Source organism: Pelodiscus sinensis, chromosome 2 (assembly GCF_049634645.1).
Source record: "Pelodiscus sinensis isolate JC-2024 chromosome 2, ASM4963464v1, whole genome shotgun sequence".
NCBI lineage: Eukaryota > Metazoa > Chordata > Testudines > Trionychidae > Pelodiscus > Pelodiscus sinensis.
In genome coordinates, this window is record NC_134712.1 from 96,169,066 (window position 1) to 96,190,290 (window position 21,225).

General features: G+C 34.9%; 1 protein-coding gene across 1 annotated transcript in view; it reads left to right on the plus strand.

Moving 5' to 3' along the window:
* Positions 1-21,225, plus strand: part of ZNF407 (zinc finger protein 407) — a 454,103-nt gene that overhangs the window by 33,749 nt on the left and 399,129 nt on the right. Inside the window, exons 2-3 of the mRNA XM_006121401.4 lie at positions 1,312-6,184; positions 14,174-14,288. Coding sequence (XP_006121463.3) covers positions 1,378-6,184; positions 14,174-14,288 — 4,922 coding nt within the window. The 5' untranslated portion in view covers positions 1,312-1,377. The remainder of the gene's footprint in view (positions 1-1,311; positions 6,185-14,173; positions 14,289-21,225) is intronic.

Genomic DNA, 21,225 nt, shown 5'->3' on the forward strand with positions numbered 1-21,225 from the left:
GTTCAGTGACAAATTGATGTTTCTACGGGAGAATAAGTTAAATAGAAAAGCATAGATTTGTATTGAATTATATATTTAAAATGGACTTTTAAATCAGATCATATTAATTTACTTTAATTTTTATTTTAATATCTACTTCAGGGTTGGAATGTATTATCTTTATTACATGTGTGTGCGTGCACATGTGATACATTTTCACAGAAATTGTTCAGGAGAGTTTTTAATCTGGAGCAGATCTGTCTTATTTTGACATTGAGAAGAGGCTCACATTGGGCTTTTGGGGAAGAAGTATATTTATTGTTGTTAGTGTGAAGGAAGTTTTTTGGCTGCTGAACTGGATGTTTTGGCTAATGATTTTTTTTGGCAACTGTGAAGGGAAAGCATATATTCACTCTTTTCCTCCCCTCTGGCATTTCTTTACTTGTCCTTCTCCCATTGGAAATTGTGTCTAATTGTTAAACTTTATCCTTGCAAATGACAGATGGTTTTAGTAGTAGCATTTTGTCAGTTACATGGCTTCATTTCTTCCATCAGCAATGGTCAGTTCTCTCTCATATCTTGTGGCATGGGATGTGAGCAGAGGAAGGAAGAAGGTGCTTATACTGATCATGCTTACAAGATGCTTGACCCAGTCCTCCTTGATTTTTCATTTTATGCACCAGGTTTTAGTCATGAGCAGTTCTGCCTTTAAAGCTTTTTAATTTGAGGTGAGTCAGCTTTTCATATGTTGTCCTCTTTTCTGAAAGCCATTGTAACTGAGAGTACTATGTCAAGGCTGCCAGAAACAAAGGTCAGACTTCAACGTTGAGTGCCCAAGTATGGACAACTAAATCTTTATTTAGACACTTAAGTAAAAGTAGCCTAATTTTCACAGGCAGCTCTTATTGCACAATATGACTTATCGCTAAATTGTTTAACCCTTTTTCGTATGTTTGAGCACTTGTTTGCAGAAATAGTCCTATTAAAGCCAGTGGTTTTTACTCATATTAGTACTCACCAGAATAAGTCCACAGTCTAGCTTTTAAGCATGGCCATTTGATTTAGATGCCCAAATGTGAGTTTGATATAAGTGCTTTAGGCTTGTTTTTTTTCACTATCCGAAAGTAGTTCAGTAAAAGTTATTACCTCACCCACCTTGTCTCTAGTTTTAGGCATCCCAAATGCTGGCCAATACTGTACCTTCAATTATTACTGTCCCCATGATGCTTTAGATTAGATGGCTGTTTTTAGCCTGCACATGCGGTATTAGTAAATTGTTTTTTTTAATGTGTGTACAAAAGGCTAATAAGAAATCTCTTTTTTATTTTATAGATACTAGTACAGCCAAATGAGCTGTGCCTTACTCTAGAACTGTGCTCTGTGCCGCCTTCATGAAAAATGGATGCCGAGGAAAACCAGAAGAGTGATGAAGTTGATAGGAGTTTACAAACTGATCTAACAAAAGATCCAATGAGAAATGTTTCAGTAGAAAATGCTGAATGTGATTTCTTATCTAACCAGGAAACAAGCTCCTTATCGGATGGAGTGCATAGGAGCCTTGAAAAGAAAGAAGAAAATGGCAAAAACAAAAGGGAATTAGAATCAACTAGTCTAGACATTACTAAAGGGGAACAACTTGAAAATGAACCTATATCAAAAAGAATAAAGCTGGATTTTTCAAAAAATACTAAAGACTGTCATGGCAAATCACTCAAACTCACAGTTAGGCAGGAGTCGATTGCAGAAACAGGTAGTATAGTAGATGGAGCCATAAAGAAGGTAGCAGGGAGTGACTATGTCAGTGGTGACACCTTTCTTTCAAATTCTGTGTGTCCACATTGTGATTTCAAAACTGCTGATGCCACTGCACTGAAAATTCATTTGGAAAGTAAAGATTCCCAAGAAGTTCCATCTGCTGTTCCCAAAAGTACTTTGAAAGTGGAAGAAATTAATGTTAGCTGTGCAGTTGGCAACATAGACAAAGTTCTTAAATGTAAAACCTGTGATCATATTTTTTCCTCTTACCCTGATTTGGAAAAACATATTCAAGAAAGCCACTCAAAACAGCCCAAACAGCAAATGTGTCCCCACTGTAGTTATAAAGCAGAATATAGTTCAGTTTTACAAACACATATCAAGCAGGTTCATGGACAACCAAAAATATTTTGCTGCAATCTCTGTGGTTTTCGGTGTGGGGAGGAGAATCTCCTAAATTCTCATTTCCTTGGCAAGACACACCTTCGGCGTCAATATCTTGCTGCACGAGGAGGATTTGTGCAGATATTGACAAAAAGATCCTCTCATAAAAAGCAATATAAGGCAGTAAAAAAGAAAGTGAGAGCAAACTCTGGACCCCATAAATCAAGGACAGGGGCTGCTGATTCAAAAGAATTAAATGCTAACAATAATCTGAAGGACTCGAAAGTAAGCTTTTCTAAACAAAGTGATGGCAGTGAACTTCTTGTTGAAATGATAACATCTAAAAGTATTTCCACTGAAAAATTGGAGACAGTTACAGAGGAAAAAGCGTTTTCCTTCAGTGTAGCTGGAACTCACGAACTCCAAGGTGAAAAGCTAGAAGTATCGGGGCCTTCAGAAGAAAATTTGAACAAACAAGAGCCCACTAGAAGTACCCAAAAGATAATTGGCAGTGTAAACAGAATAAGGAGATTTGATAGATTAGGACATAAGAGTAATATTTTATCCCTAAGAACTTTCAGACCAAGTGGCTCTTTTAGATTAAAAAAGCAAGTTAAAGGAAAATATAGTTTGTTGGGTCTTAGTAAAAGAGTCAACCCCAAATCTCACCAAATGCACGTGAAGCACAACTTCAAGACCCAGCTTAAACCAAGTGATTTGACACCCAAATCACCTAAAGAATTAGAAATGGATAATGACAATATTAACAGTCAGTGTAAGGCTACCTCAGAAATACAGGATGTGAGTCAAGATAGGACAAATACCAGTTCTCCTAGAACTACAAATACTGAAGATTCTCAGATGAAGCCAGTTGCTGAAAACAAAGTTCTACATACTTGCATTTACTGTGATACTGTTTTTCAGAACAGGAAAAGTTTGGAAATTCATGTTGTCAAACATCATACAAAAGAAATGCAATTTCATTGTCAAACATGTAACTATTCCTGTGTAGTTAGGGGGGACTTTGAACAACATTGTCAAAGTAATAAACATCAAATGGGAGGTTGCAACTTCAACTGTCACCTTTGTTCATTTACTTGCTTGAATGATACAAGCCTTAGAACTCACATGAGTGAAGAGCACAACATGCCCCATAACTGCATTATTTGCAATCTGTATTTTCTAACTGAGGAAGAACTGATAGATCATAGAACAGCTGAGAAACATATTAGTTTATTGGCTCAACATAATACTTCTCAGTCAGTTAGCACTGATTCCTCTCTGCAAACTATGCTAGAATCAAATAATAATTTCCAAAAAAATGTAGATGAAATAGAAGTGACCATGGAGGAAGAATCCCCAAAGCCTTGCATGATAAATCATGGAAATGAATTAAAGCATTCTGTTCTCAATAAAACCCAATTCCAATGTAAAAAGTGTTTTTATAAAACAAGATCCTCCACAGTTCTTACAAGACACATAAAACTTCGACATGCACAGGAATTTCATTTTCTTTGCAAAGCATGTAACCTTTATTCACTGAGCAAAGAAGGAATGGAAAAGCATATTAAAAGAAGCAAGCACCTTGAAAATGCCAGGAAAAACAATATTGGTTTACGTTTTGATGAATGTATTGAAAAGGTATGCGTAGATGCAAATGATGTTAAAAAAGTAATGGAGCCTTCCACTCCGAACAATATAAAGACTGAATTAAATAAAGAAAATATACAGGCACAATCCTCAACTGTAGATAACGCGTCCACATATAAGGAATTGGTTCCATCAGGTGAAATTACCAAAGACAGTGAGTTAGTTTTGGCCAGTGCACCAAAGAAAGGGAGACCCAAAGGCACCATTTCTAGGACATGTACCCATTGTGGTCTCTTGGCTTCCAGTGTTACCAACTTGTCTGTACATATCAGACGAAAGCACAGTCACCAGTACAGCTATTTGTGTAAAGTTTGCAATTATTATACTGTAACCAAAGGTGACATGGAACGTCATTATGCAACCAAGAAACATAAAGGTCGTGTTGAAATGGAAGCAAATGGAAAACAAAACACAGAGGTAGTTGTTTGCCCGGAAGGAGGTAATCTTGAATCCATTAGCAAAAATATCAACAGTCCAATAGATATTTTGAATGAACATGTTGAGGATTGTAGCCAATCATTAGATTTGCATTCTTCAGTCTTAGAAAATCAGGAAGAAGTCCAGGTAAACTCCATTGAGGTAGAAGCTGATAGTGTATCTCAACTCCCAGATCTGCAGTATACTAAGAACTCTGTAAATATAAAACAGCATATATTTATGGAGCCAAGTAATGTTACTCAAGATGGTGAGCCGTGTTCTCAGAGAAGAGTTACAGGTGCAAATGACAATAAATGTGAACACTGTGAGTTTGTTGCTCATTCATCTTCTTCTCTAGAGCTGCATGTAAAACGGAAGCATACTAGAGAATTTGAGTATTACTGCATGGCTTGTGATTACTATGCAGTTACTCGCCGAGAGATGACTAGGCATGCAGCAACAGAGAAGCATAAAATTAAAAGACAATCTTATGTTTGTTGTTCTTCTGGAGAGGAAGCAGATACAACCGATATTGCCAAAGAAATCTCTGCTATGTCTCCAGAGCACCATCAACAAGACACAGAAGAATTTCAGACAGTTTCAGATGAAACAAAGTATGTCAACAATGTTAAAACAAAGGATGATCAGATGGTAAAAAATCTAGCTGATTGTTCTGTCTTAAATGAAAATACATCTTCAGAAATTTCAAAACAAGATGGTGCTAACAATGCAATAGAAGTTGAAATTGAGAAGGAATCTAATGCAAGAGAAAATGTCATTTATGAAGTCTTCCAACAAATGTCTCAAAAAGATGAAGCTGTTAAACTTGATGAGATGATACCTCTCAAAGGAGCAGTCAGTTGTGATTTGCAGAAAAACAGGCAAGATCCAATCAATTCAAATTTCCATTGCACCGTAGAAAATCAAAATGCTTCAAATGGCATGAATGCTCCAAACTTGGATTCCAAAAAAAGTGGAAAAACTTTAGAAGAAAATGGAGATAGCCTTGAAAATAAATATAAAGGTACTGAAGTTCTTGAAGAAAGATTACTAATGGAAAGTACTCCACATGCCCCAGAACTTCCAGAAATATGTAATGTAGCAGAGCAGTCAAATCTTGATGAAAGCATTAGAAACACTACTCAGAATTTACATAGCATAGAGGTTGACAGAAGCTTCCGAAGGAGTCCTACTGTAGACGAGGAGGAAGTCCTTATGGAGGCAAAACGTGAAACAGAAGTAACTATAAACAACAGCATTTGGGAGGCAAATGGTTTACCAGCTGAGGGTATGCAAGAAACCAGTAATGAGGCTTTGGGAGCTATTATCACTGCTGATGATAAAGGAAAGGCAATGCAAAATTTTGGCCAGTTTGATTCTTCTATAGTAAAATTAAAAAGCCATCAAGATGGAGAGTCCACTGACCTCTCTGATGAAGGACAGATGTCTGGTGGAGTGAAAGTTAGTGAGGTAACAGTGAAAATAGACAACTCAGTAGGTGGTGGGAAAAAGAAGAAATCTGAAGGAAATCCCCTTGGGGAATTGACACGTATTCGTTGTGATGACTGTGGTTTTTTAGCAGATGGTTTAAGTGGACTAAATGTTCACATAGCCATGAAGCATCCTTCAAAGGAGAAACATTTTCATTGTTTACTCTGTGGAAAATCATTTTACACAGAAAGCAACCTTCACCAGCACTTGGCTAGTGCTGGTCACATGAGAAATGAACAAGCAAGTGTGGAAGAGCTACCAGAAGGAGGTGCCACCTTTAAATGCGTTAAATGCACTGAGCCATTTGATTCTGAACAGAATTTGTTTCTTCATATTAAAGAACAACATGAAGAACTACTACGGGAGGTGAATAAGTACATTGTGGAAGACACTGAGCAAATCAACCGAGAGAGAGAAGAAAATCAAGGCAATGTGTGCAAGTACTGTGGCAAGATGTGCAGAAGTAGCAATTCCATGGCCTTCCTAGCTCACATTCGAACCCATACAGGTATGTAAGCATAAAATTTGCAGCCAGCACCTTTCAACAGAAATGTATCTTTCTTCTGCTTCTGCCATACTTTTGCTTGTTAATTATTTTAACATTTCAGATGAATCCGAATTCATAAAGCCTTGTGAATTTGTACTGCATCTTGAGCCATTGATGAGATTCAAAATTATCTACCTGATAGGCAGTGTTCCTTCTAATATTTTCTATACTTGGGCCAGTTGAATTTTCTTTTGGGCAGGTTGAAATTTCTTATGTTCAGCACCAATATTGAAGTAGAGAGTGGTATGAAAGTGTACCACCAGTACAAACAAAACACACACACACACACACACACACACACACACACTTTTTAAGCAGTCCATATGTATGGAAGAAAATATATTCAAACAAGGGATAGTTAACAAGGAGCAATATTTATGATATTTAATATGAAATCAAATAAAAAAGAAAAATAACACTGTCCTTGAAGTACATGTATCATAATCTTTTCTAACTCAAGCTAGTAAAGACACCAAAATACTTATTATCCACACATAGCTCAGCTTTAAGATGCTAAACAAATCTATGAGTCATCTAGAAACAGTATTCGAAAGGAGAGCTTGACTAATATAATATTTACATACATTGGAAAGGAGAGTAAAAGGCATTCACGAAGACAGTGTTTCTCAAAGTGGTCCATGAAGCCACTTTGAGAAATATGCTAACTGGCTGCTCCAGTGTATTTACTTCCCAGCACTGTGGCCACAGAGCCTCGTGACTCCCATTAACTCCAGCTTGCTGTTTGCAGCCAAGGGTAGCTGCGGGAAGTAGCATGGACAGTACCACTGGTTCCCATGGTTCCCCTTGGCTGCAAACAGTGAACCAGAGTCAATGGGAGCTTTGAGGCTTCATGGCCGTGGCACTGGTAAGTAAACATGCCGGAGCGGTCAATTAGCAGGTTTCTCAAAGTGGTTTAGTGAGGCACTTTGAGAAACACTGCACTAAGGCTTACACAGTTTCTCTAGGGAATATTTAGGATCCATGCTGTAAATACAGATAAAAGTTCTCCTGGTTTGAAACTTTCACCTTGTGCGTGCCACCAACTCAAAGACTCAGAGGGTATTATATTAGTCTATAACTGGAAATACTTAAAAAACAATGAATGGTCCTGCAGCACCTTAGAGACTAACAAAACTCAAAGAATAGAATCCCCAGAACAAATTAACACATGGCTTCAGGATTTGTAGACAGATGCATGTTTCAAAGAGCTTGCAGATAAGGTTTCATCCTACAAAACAACTAGCACCACATGTAGTACTTGCTACTTCTGACTCATAAGAGCCAGAACTCTACCACATAGCAAAGACCTGGCCTTAATGCAATACAATATATCGTGTATTAATTATTATCACAGGATAAAAAAATCATTAAGATCAGAGTTTTAGATATCTGCAACATTCCAAAAAATTCTGTTAAAAGAATTTTTTTTCTTTCTTAAGCCACTAACACCTATGTAAACTTTGTTTGAAATGTAATCATGCAAATGTCCCCCTCTGCCCACCAATGCAACCTGGTTTCCCCACTTCCAACCCAGACAGAGAAGACTGCAGCAAGTGAGTCAGACATCCCAAACAAACTGCCCCCTGCCTCCACCTCACTGCACAGATGCCAGCACCCAGCCAGTCCCTCTTTTCCCCATATCCCCCCATGCAATTAGCTCCTTATCTCCCCCTTGCCAGGAGACTTGAGAGTGCTGAGTTTCTGCCTTTTTCTCCTCACGCACATGGGACTCTCCAAACTCCCCCACTGCCAGTTATTCCCTCCCTCCTTCCCTTCTTCTCCTTCTCCTTCCACCAGCCACTTATTCCCTCTTTATCTCATTTTTTTACCTGCTCTGGGAGCTGCTCAGTTTCAAGCACGGAGCTAGCTCCGTTTAGCTGCTTGCTTAGCGAGACAAATTCCCTCCCCCTGCTGGTCAGCTGAGCTCCTTGCCTGTGCCTGAGCATTGAACTTCTGAGCAGAGCTCAGAAAACAGCTGTGTGGCTGCACAGGTGTGCAGCTTACAGGGAACTTAGCTGACAGGTACTATAGTGATCAAATGGAAGGAAACTCAGGGGTTTCTTTTAAGTTCCTCAAAAGTTCTAAAGTGTTGTAACCATAGTGCTTTTAAAAATTTGGTATGGATTTTCTTCTTATTTCAGGTTGTAATCATTAATTGGTTTTTAGGTTATTACTATGCACCACTTTCCGTTTTAGAGAACAAATTAGCTATTCTTCATAACTTGTCTTCCTTATAGTTGCTAAAAGTTTCAGAATTGTTTACTTCATTTGAATTAAGAATTACACTTTGACATTTAATGCTTCAGTGACAGTGATTAATACTGCATCATTCCTTGATACATACATATACACATATATATTAAGCATCAAAATTTTGTCATAGAAAATATGTTAATTAAAAATTAAAATAGTTTTTTAGATGATACTAGGTAATGTCAATGTGGCACACATGGATATAGCACCTGCTTTAGTTTATGTGCTGTATCACACTTTCCATTCTTTTTTATGTTCAATTTTAAGTGGAAAATTTAAAAACATTTTTGCAGAAAATGCATAAGCTGTAGTTCTAAATTTATGTAAAAATTCACTGCAATGTTTCTATAAACCTGCCATACATTCTTTATTTTAAATAGACAGCTTTTCTAAATCACTGAGCTCTGCTTAGACAAGTGGTGTCTCCATGGTTGAATTTATGAGTGGATTTGAATAATAAATTCACATTTCAATGAACATATTTTCATTAAAACTGTAAGGTTTATTTTACTGTACTTTTAAATAATGGCTTATTATGGAAGCTATAGTTTAAATTCATGCAGTATTTGAACCTTAGTGCATGGTTACAAGCAAGAGAACAAAAAGGTAAGAAACAAGAAACATTATAAAAGAATAATTTTTGGCATAATCCTAAAATAGTTTTGTAAGTTTGTGTAGAAGATGGCAAGGTCATGACTGGACTACATGTTTAAAATTAGGATAGCAGAACATGGGCATTTCATTTCAAATATCTTCAGATATGGTAGTATAATTACAGTATTCATTTTTACTAACTATTTATACACATGCTTAGTGTATACACTTTCAACATGATTTGAAATGTCCTGTCAATAATATATTTATGTGTAATGTTGTGACAAATATTTAACTTTTGAATATGAAGAAAAGTCTTTAGAGGCACAGTCATGTTCACATGGTCAGGAGAGCTGCATAAGCCCTTAATATGCCCTCGTAAGGCAGATAAAACTGAATAAAACCAAGGGGAAGATGCTAATGGAGCTCTCTTTAGAATTCTTTATGCAACTGTCTGGTCAAGACATGTTGCTTATAATTGATGTGTCCATTACTTGAATTCTCTTGTAATTATAGTCAATAAGTCTTGTAAATGTGTTAAAGCTCACTAAAAGCATACAAATTCAAGAACAGAGTAAGGCTAATAATTTAAAATAATCAATGTAGGCATTTCAGCACTTAATTTCCCTTGTGTGTTGATAGCTGATCATTCTTAATCCATTAAGATTTATTTAGTCGTTTACAATGCAAAATAGGTTTGCACTGGTCACTTGTGCCATTTGAAAATGTCCACCAGGTTAAGTGCAGAATGTAGTCCATTAGTCTTCCTTGACTATATGTATTAATTGCATTTAAAATCAAGTTAATGTGGATGTGAAAGTGAGGTAACTATCAATATATGACAAAGCAACCCTACTTACATAAGTTACATCATTGATTGTAACATTTAGTAAAAGTTAGCATACTTTTTAATGTCTTGTGTAGGTCTGATCACCAAGTGTATTTTTATTGTGCTTTAGATTGGATCTGAACATACAATACAGCAGGCTTCTGGGAATTGAGTACAAGTCTACCATTTCATTTTGCAAGTCATTTTCAGGGGAAAGTTACAGAACAGGTTTTAATCTGTGCTCTTGCTTTCGCACTGCACCTAAAAATGAATTGCTTTTCTGATACTTTACTTATGCACATGAAAATAGTAATACTTCAACTTTTATAAATAATAATTAAGTGGAAGAGAGCTTACCCTTCCAAATCTTTTTTCATATTTGTGATTTACTTTATGTTTTATAGAATGTTTTCTTCCCATCTTTATTATAATAAAAGCAGTTGATAAGAAATCAATGCTTTTTGGTAATCAAGTACTGTACTGTAATTTTGGCTTGGTTAAACCTAGCAAGGAAAACAAGTACAATATGTTTCTCAGTCTCACCTGCACTACTGTAACACCAGCTGTATTGTATGAGATGAGTTACTGATTATTATCCTAATTTTTTTGTTCATCTTCTAAATGTTACTTCAGAACACCCTCCTTTCTTCTCCCCCTGTATTGAAAGCCCTCTATTTTTATACTGTTTGGAATCAGTAGTAATGTTTTTTATTGGTGGGTGGCAAAGTATTACTAATGATTCCAAATAGTAGAAAACAGGATTTTAAAAACGCCTTAAATTAATTGTAAAAGATTTTCATGTAGCAAATGAAACAATGTTACGCCAGTGAGGAGATAACAAGCATGTCCATTACATGTTGACAAGTGAAAATGAGGAAGTGTAAAAGAAAACAAAAGGAATAATAAATGTGAAAGACTTTTTTTTTTTTTTTAACTTGCAATTCAGGGAGATCCGGTAATCTTAATTAAGAATCAGAATTTCTGAGGTAAAATCACCTGTCACCCACATACCCTAGTACTGTAGAAAGTGGATGTTGGTGACTCACTAGGTGATAGTCCATGTTAATGTTGAACCAGCAATCTAAGATGATGCTTAATGAATACTTTGGCGCTGAAAATGACATTTTTGGAGGCTTAAAACAGGCTTAACATTCCTTGTCATTGAAGATCCATGATGCCTGTTGCCAGCGATCTGGTGAGATTGTACCACAAATCATTATATTCTGCCTTCTACGTTTTTGTAGTTTCAGTTTTATTTTAATTTCCCTTTTAAAGAATGCTGTCGCTATCACAATATAACTGCTCTGTGTCCACATCACAGATTGTGGGTGATATGATCCCTGTATTTATTAAAGCTCTTTGAATGAAAAGGTGCGGTAAATGGAGGTAATACTAGTCTTTTGAAATTAAGAACCAAGTGTAAAGCCAATGAACAACATGTCACGTTTCACAGAATAAGAGAAAGTGCTGAAATGATAAAAATAAGCCCAAGAAATAATTGTTTTAGATACTCATTTAGAAATAGCAGAATGCAGAATTTTGCCCCATTGATTTAAGGTTATGAATCTAAAATCTATCTGTTAGGTATACAGTACAATTGTATAGATTTGTTATACCCAGAAGAAGTTTTGGACCACATTTGGTGCCACGAAGTTAAAAGGGGTTTGCATGGTTTTTGTTGCAGATATTAAGAACTTGCTGTAGCTTGCCAGTATATGAATTTTCATGGTGTTTAAATGGAGATGTTAACAGACATTCAGCTCTGTATGTGAGGGGGAAAAAAATTGTCAAGGCCTCAGTGACTTTTGGATGAGAGCAGTCAACAGAAAAATACATTTATGTATTGTCAGCACACTGTAGCAATGAACGCTAAGACTGCACTGAACTACAGTTTTTCACAAAGGAGTAATATAAATTGAAACAGCAAAGGTGCTATACAGAACCCTGCGGGACACCTGCGGTAACAGAAAGAGGAACAAATTTACAATTTAATCTGTGAGAGAGAGAAACCAAAAGAACATAGGGTTGAATCCACAGGATATTTGAATTTTATGAAATAAAATGGCAATATAACTACTGGTAGAGGATTATTTTTATCATATCAGGCTAGAGAGTCTTGATATTATTAATTTTGTAATTAGTCTTGAAGCTCATAAATTAGAACATCAACTTTAACATTTTTTATTTAATGTGAAGGTAAATTGACTCTATTCAAATTTTATTTTATTTGCATGGGTCCCTTTATAGAATACAGTGTTGATCTGGACTGTCACGAAATTAATGTTCAATTTAGTTTTATCAGGATCATTTAAATAAACTGGGGTTTTTCAGTATGATTGATAGAATGTGATTGCTGTTAGCTGCAGTCTGAACCTTCTTTTGACATTTAAACATATAAAGCTGACTAGATATAACCATTCAGGTGCTAAATATTTTTTACATCTACTTCTAACAGGAGGAATGGAAGTATTAAGAGATCTAGCTTCATTGTCATTGAACTGTGAAATATTCAACCTTGTCTGCCCGTGCTTAGTACTGTTGACTTTTTTATTTCAGTTAGAAGATTAAAATTAAATGCTTCATTTTTCGTCAGCTTTTGGGAATTAAATTGAAATTTAAGACTCTAAATTTTTTTACTAAGATCCTCAATTTCACCAAAGTATTCTTGGAGGATATTCTGTTTTCAAGGGCACAGCACAAAGGTTCATTGATCAAGTATGATATACTCTTAATATTTTTTGTATCAGAGTCTGTATGTGTATTTATTAAAGATCATGCATCTCAGAAACATCAGAAAACATACTAAACATAATTTGAAGACTCTAGAAACATATTTAAAACCACGGAATTGCATTTAAAATTGATTTTCTTGAATTTAAGGATTTACTAGTTAGAAAATTAGAACGTGTTTCAGCATACTTTAAAATAAACTGTCATTGCTTGGTAACCTACAAATTGACATCTGTCACATTTAACCATTATACCACAGTTGTATTATAACTTTCTCATCTTGACTAGGGAGTCAGTATTAAGAAACATTATTTCTGTACAGTTTTTTCAGCCCTGATATGTTCAAAAGCAATAGGTCTTTCCTACTTTTATAATTCTTTGGTTTGCACTGGCCATTTAATAATAAAGTTTGTTTTTTGAAATAAATAATAAACAAAATGTCAATACTTCTTGTTTGCAGAAGAAGCATAAATTCTTGAGCATAAAACAGTCATAATGGTATAATATTTTATCCACTGTGCAGTCATACATTGCATGTCATTACAATAGCAAAGTGATGAATCATTCTCTATGTATGACAGAAGAAATCTGAAATACCAATGCTAATGTGAAATCTATTCAAAGTCAGAGGAATATAGAAAATTAAATGAACCATTCATACATATTTGCTTTACAAACAAGTAGGCTACGTCTAGACTGGCATGATTTTACGCAAATGCTTTTAACGGAAAAGTTTTTCCATTAAAAGCATTTGCGGAAAAGAGCGCCTAGATTAGCATGGACGCTTTTGCACAAAAGCACTTTTTGCGGAAAAGCGTCTGTGCTAATCTAGACGTGGTTTTGCGCAAGAAAGCCCCGATCGCCATTTTCGCCCTCGGGGTTTTTTTGCGCAAAACAGTTTTTAGCTGTCTATACTGGCCCTCTTGTGCAAATACATTTGTGCAAGAGGGCTTTTTCCTGAACGGGAGCAGCATAGTATTTGCGGAAGAACACTGACAATCTTGCATTAGATCGTCAGTGTTCTTGTGCAAATTCAAGAGGCCAGTGTAGACAGTTGGCAAGTTTTTCTGCAAAAGCAGGTGCTTTTGCGGAAAAACTTGCCAGTCTAGACCAGCCATATATTTTAAAGTTTACATCTTTCATCCAAACTTTTTGTGGCTATTAATTGACATAGCCATTTTGAAAATGGAGAAAGGTGAGAATAACTCTGATCACCTCTATAAATGGTATCTTTGCTAGTATATTGTCTCTATCTATTGCCTTTATAAAAAAGTACATGATAATTAAAAGTTCGGGATGAAAGTAGTTTCAATGAGCTTAAAGAAACTGTCTTTAATAGGAAAGCTATGGTATTTATCTGTATCCATGGAGAGGTAAATAAATGTATATAGTAGATATTTCTTTTGTTAGACAAAATTCTTAAACAGGGTAAATGTGGGATATATTTTTTTAAAGGTTACTTTTTCCAAGGAATTTTTATTTCTTTAGCTATGAGTAATATATTATTCTAATTCAATTCATATCTTATGCTAAATTTTACTTAGGATCAAAGCCATTCAAGTGCAAGATATGCCACTTTGCAACAGCTCAGCTCGGAGATGCGAGAAACCATGTCAAGAGGCACCTTGGGATGAGGGAATACAAGTGTCATGTCTGTGGGTGAGTAAATTGAAACAGTTTCTTCGATGGTTAACCAGGAGAAGAGTGCAGGATATGCATTGTTTCAGAATTCAAAACTGTGATGTGAGCAAGAGTGGCTAAAATTATGCATGCATATCCTCCTTTCCATTGTTATGGTAAATTCCTTAAATACAGTTATGACATTCTTTTCCCACTTCTAATCCTGCACTGAAGATGAGCAATTTTACGGGCTACAAGGTCAATTTGAACCTGTAATCTGTAAATTGACTAAATTATAGGATGTTCATTCACATTGCCAGGGAGAACTGTAAATTCCATTTAAAGACATAAAAAATATATAATACAGACTATACTCTGTGTGTATGTGATGTCCCCACCAATACTGTTATAATTTTAGTTCCACTAACAGATCTGTGGGCTCCATTAGGGATTTTATTCCTTAAGGAAAACAAAACTGAAGACTGACTTTCAGAAATCTAGATATAAAATATTGCACATATAAGATGTTTTTTTTAAATTTAAATTGAAGCATTTAATGGATATTTGTGTTCTTGTTTGTTACAAAAAAAATCTTGTTTTTCTTTCTTACTTAATGGTTATTTCTTCAGAAGAATCATTCGTAATGTTTAATTGTCCTTCAAATGTGTTGCATTTAATAGGAGGCATTGAGTCTTCTTAATGCAAAACTAATTAATTTAGCAGAAATGTTTAAAAGGTTTTAAAATGCCATGGCATATATGGTACATCATAGGACATTCAAAGTTTGATTTTAATACCCTACTTCTGATTAAAAATATATTTTAATGTTATTGTGTGAGAGAATTAACTAATATAAGCATCATATAAAACACTTTATGCAAACCTGTGTAACCTGCTTTATAGGTCTTGTGGCTAATGTGTAGAACAGCACAGGTTCAATTAGATAATGCACTGAACATATGAATGGTATGGTGTGATGTTAGGGTTATTATTCAGCAGGAGGTTCTTGTAGTCAACATTTGCAATACATATTCATTTCAGGACAAAGTGAGTTTCAGATTTCAAAGGACAATTGAATTTTCAGCTGAAGATGCAGCTGAGTGATTTTCACCAATTTATCTGTTTTACAAATAATTTGCTAGGAATGTTATTAGATACTTTGGGTGATTTTATTCAGTTAGGGTAACTGATGCTTGAGTTATTTAAAGATGAATTTAATATATATGAAGTTTGTCCTTTAGTCCACTGAAGACCAGCAATAGGATGGCTTTTGTTACTTTTTATATTAGCTACAAGAGTCAAGTGCCATGGGGGACATTTTAATAGATGTCTATTTTAGGCATTTTAAAAAATCCTATTAACAGTTTTACTCTATACATTACAGTATCTGTTGTGTGAAAGATAATTAACAAATTCAGGAGCACAAAACCCACAGAGAACAAACCTTAGACTATGCTTTAAAGTTGTCAACAAACTTGTCTACTGCTTCACAATTCAACATCCCATTGACTCACACTGAAGTTAGTACCATATTTAAGTATCGTATCAACAGAGAAATCACTTTTGTAAACACCAAACATTAAGTTCATATCCCTTACAGAGCGGAAATTAATTGTGTTAAAAATTTGGCACATTTTCTGATAGCAGAAACTCAGTTCTACTTTTAGTATTGGCATGGTACTAATACAGTCTTAGAATCTGCAACTATAACTATCAAGAACAAAACATATTTGTATGACTTAAGCTATGAAATTAAGTCTATTAGTCACTTTGGTATGCTAATTGTTTATTACATGCTGTTGAAATGTCATACTGGTAGTTAAATAGCTATATATTTATATTTTTGCATAGATATATACAACTAATCTTCATTTACAACATGGATCTGTGCATTTTATATATAATAAAATTACCAGCCAGAGAGAGATGCTCTACCATCACTACCCTTTGCGTACAAAAATCTGGTTTATACTGCAGTTTGATCCTTTTGCAGTTTAAATAATCATCACTTTACACTTGATATGTACCAAAAAATGTGTATTAACAGTTAATATATTAACATTGGTTTAATTGGAAAAGACATCTTTGCATTGAAGCTAACAATCCTGAAGAATTAAAATGGATTCGAAGAATAAGGAATGACCAGTACAGTTTGAACTGTAGACCAAATAATGAATATGCCATCCTTAATGTGGAAGAGGGGGGGAAAATAGTATAATAGCTTGTGCTGTATTTCTGATGTTCTAATTGAAAGGCTAGAGGAGTACGTAGGTTAAAAATAAAGTAGCAACATTAAAAAATTGCTAAGATTGGCTATCAGATTAGTGGTACTATAGAGCATTGGTACATTAACACCACTGACAATGTCAATTCATTATCATTGATGGCTAAATAATCTCAGAAATGCTCAGTGGACCTATTAGTTCCTGAACATAAGCAGCTCATGCTGCATTTCTTCATTAGCTTTAATTGCTATAAATTTTACCTTTTTAAAAATCATGCTTTAAGAGGTGAAGTGATCTTTCAGGAACATTAACTCTGTAATTTTGTCACAAACAGAAGGTCTTGCACTATGTTTTCTTTTCTACAGTAGTTAATATTCTATCCTCTGACTTTTGGATTCATAGGAATAAACCCTCTGCTAGTTGTGAAGATAAATTGTTTTTCAAATCTGTTGAACCTGTTTAGGCACCTTTTTAAGGCAAAATGTCAATGCTAGGTTGTGGTTTATTGTAGTCTCAGGATATCATCACTTGTTTTGAATAAGCACAGTATCCTTTTGGATCAGAAATGAGCATATTTGTAAAAAATAAATGTGTCAAACCAGCGTTGATTCTTTTAGTCTTGTCTATAAACATTTCAGTTGCTCAGAATATATTATATATACTATATATCACATAAAGGTAATTTACTTAGTTCTAGAAAGACTAGAATCATTTTCTGTTTGTTTTTTAATTTAAGTATAGGGTTTTTCTTTCAGCTACACAGCAGAAACTCCTTGAAAGAGAAATTGGACAAAACTAATGTTTTAATATTTGAAATAAACTGTCTGCTACTCATTTCCTTGTCAGCAGATGTGTGGCAATTGTTTTCCTTTCTCCATATCCATAACTGGAAAATATATCCATTATTTAGGAGAGTCGTATCAGTTTTTGGAGTAGTCAACTGTCACATATTTAAATTTAATTAAAAAAATCTGGCTATTAATTTGCCTGAGACACTTGAGTTAGGTTAGCAATCTTAGTGGCTGCCCAGCATTTAAACTTTTTTGTTTCATTTGTTCAGTGGCATTCTTCTGTTTATCATGTGCTTTTCAAATTTTATGCCTCAGGTAAAAGCATGAAAAATGTTTTGTTCTTGTACTTTAGATTTTGAACAGAATGTATAGCTAACTGGTATGTCTACTGTTCTCTTGACTTTGCTTTCAGAACCATATTTTTTTTGGGGGGGGGGCGGGAGGGATATAGTAACATGTTTCAACGAAGTGCTTTTTTTCTCTGCCTTTTTGTCTTTTAATGTGATTTTTTTTTTAATAAAGATCTGCTGAAGAAAACTGGTATCAGGTAGGTTTTTGTGTTTTGGGGATATTTTTCACATTGAAAATATGAACATAATTACATGTGAGTACATGTGCACAGACACGTTAAAAAGTCTTCTATATTATTATCTTCATATTGTCATCATACTGATTCTGGATATAATAGCCCAGTGCTTAAAGAAGCAACAGCATACATAGGCATAGACAGTCTTTGATTTTTTTTTTAAGTTTTGCTCAGATTTCCCTTTCTTATGTTTATTATTTCCTTCCCACTCCTCAGCTCCCAAACACCTTTTCACACGTGACTTTGGAAAATTGTAAGATATGCTGCCAAATAAACCATTTGCTAAGTTCAATTATCTTTTCAAATACTAGTATTAGTAAACTTTGAGAAGAGTTTTAAAATTTCTAAAGATGCAAATAACTTCAGTTTGTATCTTGACAATATAATTTGTGCTTTAGATAGTTTGGTAGTCTAAGTATCTGAATACAGTCCAGTCTTTTCATGACATTGGTTGATTCAAAAACATCTGAGAAAAATATTTGAAAATATAGAGCTAACATAGGTGTGTTAATTTATTTATAGCTTTATTAATAGAGATCTATTTTGATGTGTCAAAAATACCAGACATAAATGGTTAGGAGATTTGTCCCCAATTAATTCCAAATTTTTGAGTGGGTAGCTTTAGCATCAGGATACATACTTACTGTACTTGCTAACGTTCCCATTTCTAAATTTATCCATGGAAACAGAGAAAATATATACTGTGTTTTCAGGGGTGCTGTAATGTACTGTAAATTAACTATTTTTTCTTGTGTGCTTTAAGAAACCTTAAATAGAAAGTTGCAACTCAAGTAAAACTATTTTTGTGTGGTATTACCTAGTTTTTGTGCATTAGAAGGGATCTCTGTGTAGATGATTATAATGTCACTTTCTGACCTTTGCAGCTTGAATAATTGTAAATCATTGCTTCATAACGTGTCAGAGAATGTCTGTACTAGGCAATTAAATGGCAGAATATAATAGACCAAATTATTGCCTGTCATGTTTTCAACAACACAGTTAGTATTTGAGTTACACTTAATCATTACGTGCATTAGCAACTTCATTGGAATCCAGCTTCAGGCTGAGCATGAAATACATTACATTATTTAAACCTCTAATGGTAGAAGTCATTTATTTGTGTTGAAGTGTACAACATGCAGAGTTTCATAAAGCAAGGAACACTTGAGAGCTTAATTTATCCAAATCAAAGTCTAAATGCAGATAAACAGAAGTGGCAAAAATTAGTAATTTTTATAGACTAGAAATATTTAAAAATACATGGTTGTGAGTAATTGTAGGCAGCAGGAATAAATTAAAATAACTATTTTTAGTCAGCTCAGAGAACTAAAGCTGTTGTGTATCTAAATCATCAAATGCACCATGGAATTGCATTTTTGACTGAACAATTAATTACACACATCATATCTAGAGATGTATCAAAACAAAACAAAAAAGTTTGGTTCAGCTATTTCAGGTTTAAGATTTATTTGTATTAGAAAGAAGACCATTGTATATCTACATGTTCATGAATTTCTACATCTAAATTTTGCATTTTGGACCCATGTGTGTATGTATGTATGTTTGCTTTAATAAAATACATAACCGCCATCGATAATCACAGTATATATTAAATAAATCCTAGAGCATTATGTGGAGTAAGATAATACGTGTATGTGTGCATTATATGTGTTTCTGGTATTTGTTTAATTATATATCACCCTTTTGGATTTGCAGATGTATCATCTAGCATGTAATTTCTATTCTTACAATTTCAGATAGTTAAAATGCAAATAATTTTCTTATAGTCACAAATGTCCCTAGCATCTCTTAATATCGCTTAATAGATGGTGATATACATACTGTTATATTCTGCATATGACCATCTTGATTTGCTTGGAAGTTCACTGGCATTTGTCCGAATTGAAAGCAAATATCCTAGTTAACAAGGTAGAGAGAGATTAAGTAAAAGTGTCCTCTAGTTTAAAACTTGGCAACATGCTTCAGTATTGGAAGAAGGACAGGAGACAACTGGATATGATTTAATTAGGCCACAACTTTATTGTTAACTATCAGGGAATACTCTGCAGGTAAGTATATAGTACAGGTAAATCCATGATTATTTCAGTATCTTCTGGCAGTCTTCCCCAACCCTCACTTTCTATCCTGATCTACCAACCAACCAGGTAGCCTTTACCATCTCCTTGACCCCTCAGAATGAAGGTTAAGGTGGGCTATAAATGGTGGAGCATTAGCTGCCTGCTGACCTAGTCAGCGGAGCACCAAACCGCTCATTGTTTCTATGCCTTTAACAAACACCTCCTTTAAATCCTTTACTAAACCATTTATGTGACATCTCTATCTCTTCCCTACAGAGTACCTTCAGTGGACATCTGCCCATGAGTTGGACTATCATAGTCTGAATCCCTTCCATGCTTGCCCTAACTAATCCCTAGTCCCCAAGTTCTCTGTTGGGAAAGTGGAAAAAACTCTCATTCTTCTTTGGCAAATCTGGCAGTGAGGGAAAAATTCTTTCCTAGCCAACTGAAAAGGGAGTGGCTACTACAGTGCCCACAGTGGATCATGGCCACACGTGGTTTTTTGACACTTTCAAAGGATGGAAGCTAGGCTGCTACTCTGCTTGGTTCGGGCAAGAGCTTCCCCTGTTCAACTTCCCCCTCTCAGCTTGCACCAGACAGGTATATGGTCAATATCGTCACACTGATCTGCTCTGTGTTTGTAGCGCTGCCCTTAAAGAGGTATATCTCTTTCCTTAGGAAGCTAGATAACGACCCCCTCAACATCCTGCTTAAGGTGAGGTGCAGCCAGTATTGCAAATAGGGCAGAAAAGTCAAGACCAACTTTCCTATGTAAAATACACTTTTATCAATGTGCTCTATTTGAATTATTATTGCAGTTGCTGAACTGAATAGGCATGAAAACTACGCATGTAAGTGAATATGTGTTTGTATTTGAATTAGGGACATCGATGGTGATTTATTCTATACCTGTATTACTAATCTATTGGCATGTACTTCTAAACTATAACTATAAAAATAGTCCATAAAAATACGCAGAGTTGTGAGTCTAATACATGTGCTATGAATAACTAGTATAGCTTCTTTTGGAAGCGTTCCCATTTTTTTTTTTTAAACTATGGATGGTTCTTACATACAGGGACCACATAAGCATTCATTTCAGGAAATAAGACATTAAAATTAATATGAAGGTTGCATCATACTAGACTACTCTTGTTTATATTATAGTTAAGTGTGCTCATCATCAGAGGAGCAGGGTTTTCCAAATATTTTCAAACAGAAGAACTCACTGGCCAACAAAATAAATACATATATGGTGGGATGTCTGTCTATGGATTGTGAAAGAGTTCATACTGC